The following is an 11031-nucleotide window of genomic DNA, read 5'->3' as shown; positions in this document are numbered from 1 at the left end:
CTTCCCTACCTCACTGGGTGTTGGGAAGATGAATTAATGTTTGCAAAGTGCTTTGAATACATAATCATCATATAAATGCTAAGGCTTATATTATAAGTCAGTTCCATTTTCCATTTCTACATAGCACCAGCTGCCAAGAGTGAGTAGCAGAAGTCTTAGTGCGTTTCAGCTGAAGAACAGCTAGTGCTGAGTGTGGTGTAGATGGAGCTAGGAGATCCAGTCATATCTATATTCAGCAGTGTGAGTTCTGGGTCTGAATGAAGCCAAGCCCTAGTGTAAGGCATAAAGCCACAACTCTAGCCTGGAGGGGAGAGTGCTATCAGCAGTGTCGAGTGTTATCGTAACAATACAGGAGCTTTGTATGTACAAACATGAACCCATTGATCCTCGCAGCACCTCAGTGAGCTCAGGATTATCATCCCCCTGGTAGATATGGAGGACTGAAGCTATGAAGATAAGGGACTTGCATAGAGGGAGTCGGGGGCAACGCTGGATTTAAAAGGCTGGGGTTCCTGCTCACGCCGTGAGACCATGCCTGGCAATAGACAGTCTTTAATGCCTGCTGAAAATGATCACTCAGACTTGCTAACAGGTCTCAGGACACCACAAACTCTCCTCTGGCCTTTTCTTTGAGCGATCTAACAATACTGACTCTAGACATACACGTGCACTGGTTTGACTGAGACCTAGCTCAGCAGGAAGCCAGAGCCGTTCTCAAAGCTACGTCGTGGTCCTGTGTAGGGTTGCCAGGTGTCTGGTTTTCAACCGGACTGTCTGGTCAAAAAGGGAACCTGGCGGCGTCTGGTCAGCACAGCTGACTGGACGCTAAAAGTCTGGTCGGCCACAGTAACTGGCCTCTGCCCCCGGGGGGCAGGAAGTGCAGATACTGCAGCCACATGGGTGAGCTGCTCTCTGCTCAGCTGCTGCTGCATGCCTGACACAGCAGTGGCTGGCTTCTGGACCAGGCTCCAAGAGGTAGGTGCTGCTGCAGGGGGTGGGGTGGGGAATCCTGTCTGCCCCCCATTTTGCTCCGCCGTGCCCCAATTGCCCCAGCCCTTGCCCCTCGCTACAGGGACCGACCCCCGCTGTGCCCTGATGGGGCTGGTGGGCAGGCTCCGTGTTGTCCCCTCCCAGCCTGGATCTGCAAGCAGCAGGTGAGTCCCAGGAGAGGGGGGAGTGAGCGAGGGGGGCGGAGGAGGGAAAGGAGTGAGTGGGGGGCAGGGCCTTGGGGGAAGAGGCGGGGCAGGGAGCCGAGCAAGGGGGTTCGGTTTTCAGCAATTAGAAAGTTGGCAACCCTATCTCTGGTGATACCACCCATCAGTGGTGGTTCTCAGTCCAATTCTAGTGGACGGGGGCCACCACATGCTGCAGCCTGGAACCCCTTCTTGGCCAGAGACTGCCTGTAACCTCTCGGCCCAAGGAGCAGCTCCTGCATCACTGAGACGAGGCATGGTGGTGGGGCTCTGCGTTTCAGAGGACTTCAGACTCCAGGGCTGCCAGGCTGGGGCCATCCGCATTAGAACTGAACGTACTGCTTGAGACCTCATTTTTACTGCTCCGAAAGGGCCTGGGGAACCCAGCAGGCCTGGCCCTGCAGTTCTAATCCAAGCCAGCTGCCCAGAAACCTGACTGGGCCCACACTCCACCGGCGTGTGTGGGCGGCCTCCTCCTCCCGGCATCACTCTGAAATGGCACATGTCACCGCCCACATAAATATGAGCGACGAGTCCCCTCTCTGTTTCCATGGAGACCCCGTTCTGCTCAGCCCTCTTCAGTATCAAAAGCTCGGCACTCCAGCAAATTGATCCTGCGGGGAGATTTCCAGCAGCTTTTGCCTCCTTAGTTCCCTCAGCGCTTCCATTTCAGGTGTCAGTTTGAACAGAGATGAAACGGCTGGGGGTGGATGTCGTTTGCGCAGCGGCCCCACAGTCACGGGCTCGGCTTGGCTAATTAGAGGGGTCCTGCTGGGATGTGGCTGGCTTTAGTCATCTCAGGAGGCTTCTCCGGGCTGCCAGCGCTACTCCCTCCCACTGCCCTGCCCCCACTGATAGCCTTACAAAATAGCTCTCTGCAGGAGTCGGTGCAAAAGGTCTCCCCTCCCCTGGCTGGGCCTGGTGCAGGGGAGGGGACCCCACTTCTGGTGGCTGGATTGGCACTGAGCTCTCTGGGTTGGCATGAGCCGGGGATGTGGTGAAGGAGGAAGTGGTCTCTCTGCTCAGATGGGGGCCTGGGTATCTAGGCGATGGGGGTGGGTCTGGCCACAGGTAGCAGAGGAATCAGAGGGAGCCCTTGGAGTCGTACCTCATACGGGGCCCCTCACTTGGACCATGGAGGCAAAGTGCTGAGCCATCCCCTGCTGGCCAGTTCCAGAGGGAGCCACCTCATTGACAGGATGGAGGGCTGGGCTGCATGGGGAGACTCTGGGAAAAGGTGCAATAAAGGTTTCCAGAGGGCCCATCCCGCTCCACTGGATATCCCCCATCCCTAGGGGCACCCCCAAAATATCCCCCTGTCCGTTGTGTGACCCATGTCCCCCTTCGTGTTGGCTTCCTGGTTTTCTGTCTGCTGCTGAGAACTTGATCTGTTTTGCCTCTGCCAGCTGCCTGGTGTGTGTGAGAGCAGGGCAGGGGAGAGAGCAGGGGTTAGTCACCGAGGGAGGGGTGGCATATCTGGGAAGAGACAGGGACCAGCATCTACTGAACACAGCAGGTCCCCTGCAGGCGACCAAGTGGCAGTGTGGGCTCGTCAGAGCATTGCGCCAGCCCAGACAGATAAAACCCAGGCCCTATCCTGAGGTTTGACAGCACTGGGCTGACCTCCCTCACAAACCTGTTTGATTCAGGGCTGCTCCATGGGTCTGGCCCATGCTTTGAAGGGGCACCTGATGTGTCACTACAGACATCACGCCCAGCTAGTTGCAGGCCCTACCTAGGGTGACCAGATGTCATGATTTTATAGGGACAGTCCTGATTTTGGGGTCTTTTTCTTATATAGGCTCCTATTACCCCCTGTCCTGATTTTTCACACTTGCTGTCTGGTCAGCGCAACCCTACCTCTCTCTGACTGACATCAGCCCCAATTTGAGCCCACCTTTGTGGATCTCTATGACTCAGCTGAGCCCCAGATGGAGCTAATGGAACAGCAGCATGTGCTGCAGACTGTCAGTCCCTCACTGGGAGGAGCAGGCCTGCCCCGGGGAGGGAACTGGTCAGAGGGACTGAGGCAAAAATTCTTCTGTGTGCCCTGATCTCAGTTCTGTGTGGCAGTGTGAGCAGACAGATGTGCAAACCCAAGAGGCATCAAGGGGCTTTGCTTTCACCCTTATGCCGCTTGAGCACTGTGTGCCGGGCACATGTAACCTGGAAGGTAGATCCATTTTACAGGGTGGTGCTGAGGGTGAGAGCCAGAGAGCGGGTAATCCAGGGCAGTGCCCTCACTCCCTTCCATTTGCAGTTTGCCAGGTGGCCTTTGGCAATGAGCAGCCCTTTTCCGCTCTCCCTGCTGGAGCTGACACAGGAAGAGACACCCAGGGACAGACACTGTGGTGCCATAATAAACTCATCATATTTCTGCTGGGGTGCAAAACACCTGCCTTGGGGTGCAGGGCAATGAGAAAAGCATTGAGCGTGAGTGGTATCTGGGTGTCTGCAAGTGACTGTGTGTGGGTGCGATTGTGCACCTGTGATGGACTCTGCCTGGGTAACTGGTGTTTATGAGTGACTGGCTCTTGTAACTGTGTGTGGTGGTTGTGTCTGTGTGTAGCGATGAGCCGAGTGACTTGACCAGGGTCACTCATGCCCAGCAAACATGGTTTTGAACTCAGCTGTCTTTGTCTGTGCTCCATAGTGCTTGACCAGGGGCTCATTAAAATATTATGCTTAGCACAATTACTAACTCATTTGTTCCAGGCAGGCAAAACCTGGGCGTCTGTAAAACAGAACCCTACAGCGCCAGTGGGCTGAGGATCATTCCGGGGTGATCTTAAATTCTCCTGGGAACTCGCCTGTCTCCTCGTTTACCCCAGGTGGGATCAAAGCTCCCAGAGGAAAGGCGGACCTGGGAAAAAAACAACCACCCTGCCTTTCCCGGAGCCACACGCGGCTGGATCTAGAGAATCACCCGCTCCAGCCCCGCCTGGGCGATTGGATTCCTGGCTGCTTCATTTGCAAAGATTTGTTGTTGTTATTGCTGCTGCTCTTCTGGCTGGAGGGAAGTTTCTCTGCCCTGGAGAGGGATCCAGCACAGAGACCCGGGGAAGAAGGCTGTCTTCTGGAGCCCCCGTTAAACGCCTGGTGCCTGATTCATTCCCTCCCCTTCCACCCCCTTTGCACACACACGCTCACGCTCTCTTTGCAAATTGTTGCAGCCCAGCCTCGGTGGCTTTGCAATCTGCCGCCTGCAACGTGTGTTTGTTGGAAAGCTAGCTAGCTTCCCCCCACGCCGCCACCGACCGGGGCACGAGCTCTCGGCTCCCACGCGCTGGATTTCCCCGCAGGAGGAGGAGGAGAAGGAGACAGGGACTGGGAGCTTTCCTAAAGGTGCAAAGCTGCTGCTGCTCCGTGGGGTTGTTTGCAGACAATGGGGAACTGACACAGCCCCCACCCCCGAGGAAATGTGTCTCCTGGAGATTCCTCGCGGCCTTCGGTTCCCTGGATCCTGCTGATTCCGCGTGGAGCTCCGAGCAGCTCGGGCTGTGGGTTTTGATTTGCGATGTGACCATGGCAGCCCTGTGTCGGGAATGCCGGCTCATCACCTGCCCCTCCTAGCCTGTCAACGCCTTGAGCCTCTCAGCCCTGACCGGGGATCTTACCCGGGGGATTCCTTCCTTCCAGCGCCAGGAGATGGAAGGCAGCCAGTGACCCAGCGGGGCTTGGGGTGGGGGCTAGGACCAGCTTCCCCTCACCCCTCCTAGCCAGACCACCCCCCATCTGAATCCCCGAGAGACCGGCTCAGCTGGTGGGATTGAGCCCTCCGGCCTCTGGACACCTTTCTCCGTGAGGACCCCGCCGAGGAGATGAGAGGGAGATGATGATGATTGACACGCAGGTGAGCTTGGCAGGGTGGGTTTCCGCGGTGATGTCCTTGTCTCTTTATGCCAGTGAAGTGGGCTCAGCGGGATAAATACTTAGCTGTCCTGGGTTGGCACCGTCCCAGGGGGCACTCATGCCCCCGTCGCTGGGGAGATCCAGGTGCCAGGTCTTGCCCATCTAGTAGAAACCACCTGTGCTAATTAGAAGCCATGGGATAGATCAGTGGATCCACCTTCGCTGCCCCCAAACTGTCTTGTCTGATGCACTGAGTCAGATGAGGTGGCTCACGTTTACTTTCAGAAGGCCCGTGCGCTAATTATATTTCCTATAGCTACGTGTGCAGGGTACAACCCCGACCAGGCAGCCACTCGGCTTCCGCCACCACATGACAGCATCCCCGAGGTTTCCAGTAGGGGTTCGTTGAACGTTTCGTTAAGGCCCCACGTCTGTTGCTGTTGGCTGGCCCGGGCTGCTGTGTGCATGGGGCACAGTGGCAGTAAGGGGGGCATGGCCTTGCATGCTATGGGTGGGGACAGGGGACAGACAGCACTGAAAGGGAAACAGACCACGGCAGACATGCTCAGTAAAGGGAAGTAACCACAGGGGAGCTTCCCAGTCCCAGTTCTTGGTCTCTGTGTAAATGGCCGAAGACCCACTGCACGTGCCGAAGGAGGTGGGTCATGGAACGGGGAGAGACCAGGTGCTTTTAAACTGGAGACCAGCAGTTCTCAATCTGTGGGTCGTGACTCCAAAGTGAGTTGCATCCCAGTTTTAATGGGGGTCGCCGGGCTGGTGCTAGACTTGCTGGGGCCCCCGGCCAAAGCCCAAGCCCGAGCCCCATGGTCTGGGGCTGAGGGCTTCAGCGCTGTGTGGCAAGGCTCAGGTTACAGGCCCCCCTGCCCGGGACAGTGGGGACTGGGCTCGGGCTTCGGCTCACCGTGCCCGCTCCCTCAGGGCAGTGGGGCTTGGGCTTTGCCCCCCCACACACACACTGCCCAGGGTGGCGGAGCTCAGGCGGGCTCTGGCTTTGGTCCCCCTCCCGGGGTCGGGTAGTAATTCTCGTTGTCAGAAGGGGCCGTGCCGCAATGAAGTTTGAGAACCCTGCAAGAGACGCTTCAGAACTGGTGGGCAGCAAATGCTCCTGAATGGTGAGACTCTGCTCCACTAGGTGCAGGGCTTGGAGCCACGTAGGCAATGACTAGGCCCAAGAGACATTAGAAGGTGTCAGGCCCCCTGGCATAGTCCTTATGCCCCAAACTCTCTGCTCCGTCCCAGCGCCTTGATGGGGCAGGCTCAAGGTGAAATGGGGCCCGGGCAACCAAATCGCGGGGCCTCCAACCCTCTGCTGCTGTTTCTGGGAGTGGGTTGAAGTTGGAAACATTTGGAGAGTGGGCCCTGGATTGGCGTGAATCCTCAACTGGCCCCTTCCTCCCACTCCTGCCCTTCACCCGTCAGCTAACCCCTAAGAACTTGAGCGTTCAGACAGATGCATGCCTGGAGCCGGATGCTGAGCTCCCCCACCAATCCCTCAGACTGAGGGGCCTGATCCTCCACTCTCCTAGGCTGGTGAAACATCACTGACCTCAGTGGAATTCCCCCTGGATTTACACCTGTGCCCGTGAGAAGAGACTCTGGCCCTGAGCATGGAAGCACCCCCTCGATGTGGTCAGCCTTGAAGCACTGCCTGGGGTCTCTGGGCTGTGCCTGTAGCGTGCACAGGAGGAGGGCCTGCCGTGTGAATGTTAGATTGATGCTCCCCCCTCTAGATCCCAAACCTGCACACAGACCAGTCCAGCGAGTGACTTCCAGACTAAATCCAACTCCTAGAGCAGGAGGCAAAAGGTCAGCTGAAGGGAGATCCCTGCCTCTCCCTTTGTTGGAGGAATTAAATGGGCTTCTGGGGAGAAGGGAGTGATTGTTGCATTGGCAGATTCAAAACAGGAGGAGCCTCTGGTAACACACTGATCTCCAAGGGCTGGCGAGCGAGGCTGGAACCAAACTCCCATCAGTTCCTTTTCTCTAGTGTCGGCCTGAACTTGAGCAGAAAGGGGGGCCTGGCCTGGAATGACTCTGCCTCCAGAGCTCCTCCTGGCTCTCAGCTAGTCTGCAGGGGCGTGGACTTTGGTACCAAGGAAAGCTGGCAGTGGGTACACAGAGGAATCCAGCTGGCATGAGGTCCTGGTGGGGACATCCTGAGTCCTTCACAGGCTGGTTCAGCTGGTGTATTTGGGACCCCTATTTCCAAATGTGGGTGCAAGCCAGGGGCCAGGGGAGCCCCTTTAGACCCCAGGTGCTGGCAGGTCATGGGGAGGAAGGCAAGCTGTGCAGACAGCGCCAAGGCAGACCTCTGGCAATGGTTGTCCTCACGCTGTAGCCCAGTGGGGGTCCCCCCCTAGGGCCCAGTTTGCTCGGAGAGTCCCTTTGGGGTTTTCCAAGACCATTTTCCCCGGGTCTTTGGGTTTGTATTTCTTTCTGTCACTCTCTGTATTTCTGCTGCGCTCCTTGTGCTGGGTTGGTGGGAAGCAGCGTTCCCGGCCCTGCGTAGGAATCCTGGAGAAAGCTGCATTGCCCACAGACTCGGGCTGGGTTTCCAATACATCGCTATAGCAGTGGTCATTCCGGAGGATGCCAACCTGCTGTCTACATTGTGATGGCCGAGGAATCATTTCGCCTGCCATTGCCTCGAACTCACTCATGGCACAGGAGTCGCTAGCCAGCCTCCTACACACACCAGCCTAGGGCAGTAGAAGAAGAGGAGTCCAACTGGAGCGGGGGGGCAGATAACTAGCATATTCAGTAGAAAGTGCAGGGGCAATTTAGAGAAGCTGAATGCCCTCCCCCCCGCACCCCTCCTCACTGGAATGGCCCAGGACTGCAGGGTGACACGCTGACGCTTGCGCAGTGTCAGTATCACGGGATCCGTAATGGGCAGAAATGGGGAGGAGTCCGAGGACTTGGGTTTTAATCTCTTCCGAAAAGAGCAGTTTGTGGCCTCATCGACCAGCTTCGGTTGATGCTGGGTGGACCCAGCTCCCCTTTGTCAGGGAGGCAGGAGGCGGGGCTGACTCACCTGCAGGATGTTGATGGGAAAGGGGGATTGTTTGCCCATTTTGACAGAAACTGTCCCAGGCGGTGTTTGCTTCTCTCTCGCCACACTGGACTGGCTACAAGCACCTTTATATGAAGGTGTCGCTGGATGGGATTTAGCGTAGTGTCCCTAACCCCATTCTGCCCCCATCCTGCTGAGTGAAGGACAGGATCAAGCCACAGGTTGCCCCACAACCTCATATCCCACTGCTGGAGGGGGAGACCCGGCCAGTCAGTGAGCGGCTCAGCCCCCATTCCCTTCAATGGGAGCTGAGCAGCTCCCCAGCTCCCGGGCGTAGGCCTCAAGCAGCGGTTTGTGCTGCTGGTCTCTGGCTGGTGGTTGTGGCGGATGGATGTGCCCAGGAAGGAGGTGGGATGGGCTGGGATCTGAGCCAGGATGGTGGAGGTGGAAGGGCACTGCCCAAGTGCTACGTGGACTTGCTGGCTAGCAGCTCTCTGTAGACAAATGCAGTTGCTACGGGGCTCCTGCCGTGGCTGGGAGCCGCTCTTGTGCCCCGTGGTGCTAGGGGCGCACAGGTGAGAGGTCACGCTGCATCGTGAGGCTCCCCACGACTTGCAGCCATCTGGGCATCAGCCAGTGTGTGCACTCGCCTCTCCAGTGCCAGCCCTCGCAGCGGATAAATGGAGCAGAGAGGGAGCTGACGGCTCGGTGTGATGCCTCCCCAGCCCCCTCCTTCCTTCCTCAGGGTAATCAGGCTTGAGGGTGACATTTGTTGAATCATTCTTGAAAAATCAACACCAGTAAAAGGTCAGAAGAAGGGGAGAGAGGAGGGATTTCTGGTCCCTTCCCGGATCCCTGACCCTCTGGGGAGCTGGTGCCACAGGAGACCGCTTGCAGCGTTGCGGAAGCAGAGCTGGGCTCCCACAGGGCTGCAGCAAGCTCCCACCTCAAGCCATGGCCACAGTGGGAGAGGTCAGTGCTTGGGAGGGCTCTAGACGGGTGGCAGTGGTGTTGGTGGCTCAGTAGGGGGCGCTCCTCTCTCTGCATCGATGTCATGTGGGCGTGTTGGAGGGCAGAGAGAGCTCCTTTGTGTGCAGTATTACAGGTCCCACTGCAGTTCTCTCCTCTCCTGATTGATTGTTAGAACGTTGGAAGTGATCACAGGGGCTGGGCCTGAGCCCTGTGAGGTTTGGACCCTGACCTGGATGTGCCCAGAGATTGGGGTTTCTCTCTGGGGGTTGAGCCCCATTGTCGCTGTCATACAGCCCTTTGTCTCTGATGTTACTATTACAGGCGGCTGCTCTGATCCGGGTCTATTTTCTTGGAACAGGAATGGAACGACCATGGGGGTTGGGGCAACGCCCCCACAATTGGTATGGGGGACTCAGGTCCATCCAGCAGGCACTAGGAACAACCTGAGCTGTGCCCCATGGCTAGGAATGACCCAGGAGGTCTCTGAAGAGCTTGACTGTCCAGCAGGTGGCACTATTGCTTTCTTTATGGAATATCAGCTGGTCACCTCTCATAGGCCCACTGGGAAATGTGACCGACCTCCAGGGCTTGAGCTTGGTGAGTCCCTGTGGCTCTCCTCATCACGCTTAGGTAGCCTCAGTCTGCACAGGGGCTTGGACTTCCCCGGAGGAGGGGCTGGCAGACGGTTGGGGAGAACGATTTTTGCATCTCAAAGGTCTTGCTGCCTGAAGACAAGGTTTGCTTTGCCATTGATGGTGGTGATCTAGGGTGACCAGATGTCCCAATTTTATAGGGACAGTCCTGATATTCAGGGCTGTGTCTTACATAGGGGGCCTATTACCCCTCACCCCCTGTCCCCATTTTTCACACTTGCTAGCTGGTCACCCTTTGGTGGTCATTAATACAAAGTTGCATTTATTAAGCAAGGCAGTGGCTGTCCCATGCACACTTAGCTAGGAGATCTGGGTTCCATTCTCAGTCCTGCCACTGACCTGCTGCGTGACCTCAGGGAGGTCATGGTAACAGCTATGTGCCTTGGTTTCCCCATCTGTAAAACAGAGATAATGATACTGACCTTCCTTTGTAAAGGGCTTTGAGATCCCCTAATTAAAAGGACCATGTAGCCGCTAGGTACTATTTATAGATGTCTTGATTCAAAGCCCACTCACCGTGGTGAGAATCTTTCCATTGACTTTGATGGGTTTTGGATCAGGCCCAAAGTACCTTTCTGACCAAAGGACCACAGAGTGCTTAATAAACTATGCACAGAAGTTACTTCACCTAGCCCTGAAATGCAGCAACTTCTGGGGTGGGGCCTAGCAACTGTTTAACTACCACACTACCCCAGTTTAGGACAGGAAGTGAAGAAGTATCCTCTATCCCACTAAAACTGCAAGGTATGTGGAATGTACTGATTTCACCCATGTTGGAGATCAGCTGGCACAACTGAGTGAACATCCCACAACCTAAGGGTTACATTTCAGAGAGTTTAGGAAGGCAGAGCGGACTGACTGGCGTTGGAATGTACCCAGTATATTCTTGCCCAAGGTGGTTATCTCAATAACCAAAGCTCTCTCGAGCATTTTGTTGGGATTATTTCCACTTGAATCCTGTCTCCCAGGATCTCAGTAATGGGTGCTGTGATGCAGAGACGACTCTGTTCCATGGGTGAGCCCAGCATGCGGCTCTGCCACCCCTGAGACAGATCTACCGTTTTATTAGGAAAAGCCAAACCAAGCCTTCATTTGGCACATGAAGCTGGGGACCAATGGGGGCCCTGCTGCTGTGGCTGGACTGTAGAAGAGAACGGTATGAAAACAGCATGTAAGGAGCAGCACACGGGGCTCACCTCTTTTCCTCAAGGACACTTCAACCCATCAGAATAATCCTTTGCCCTTCTCTGCCCCTTCCCTCCGTGCACCTCCCAGCGCTTCACAAGCATTTATGTCTTGCATCCCTATGAGGTCGAACTGTATTCTT

The 11031-nt window shown here is 56.2% G+C and overlaps 1 protein-coding gene across 1 annotated transcript in view; it reads left to right on the top strand.

The window, feature by feature from the left end:
* The first annotated feature begins 4611 nt into the window (after positions 1-4611).
* The window catches only part of RALGDS (ral guanine nucleotide dissociation stimulator), a 103324-nt gene continuing 96904 nt past the window's right edge, over positions 4612-11031 (top strand). Inside the window, exon 1 of the mRNA XM_044992213.1 lies at positions 4612-5046. Coding sequence (XP_044848148.1) covers positions 5026-5046 — 21 coding nt within the window. The 5' untranslated portion in view covers positions 4612-5025. The remainder of the gene's footprint in view (positions 5047-11031) is intronic.

The sequence above is a fragment of the Mauremys mutica genome, chromosome 18, assembly GCF_020497125.1.
Source record: "Mauremys mutica isolate MM-2020 ecotype Southern chromosome 18, ASM2049712v1, whole genome shotgun sequence".
NCBI classification, from domain to species: domain Eukaryota; kingdom Metazoa; phylum Chordata; order Testudines; family Geoemydidae; genus Mauremys; species Mauremys mutica.
This window is presented reverse-complemented; position numbering and strand designations above follow the sequence as displayed.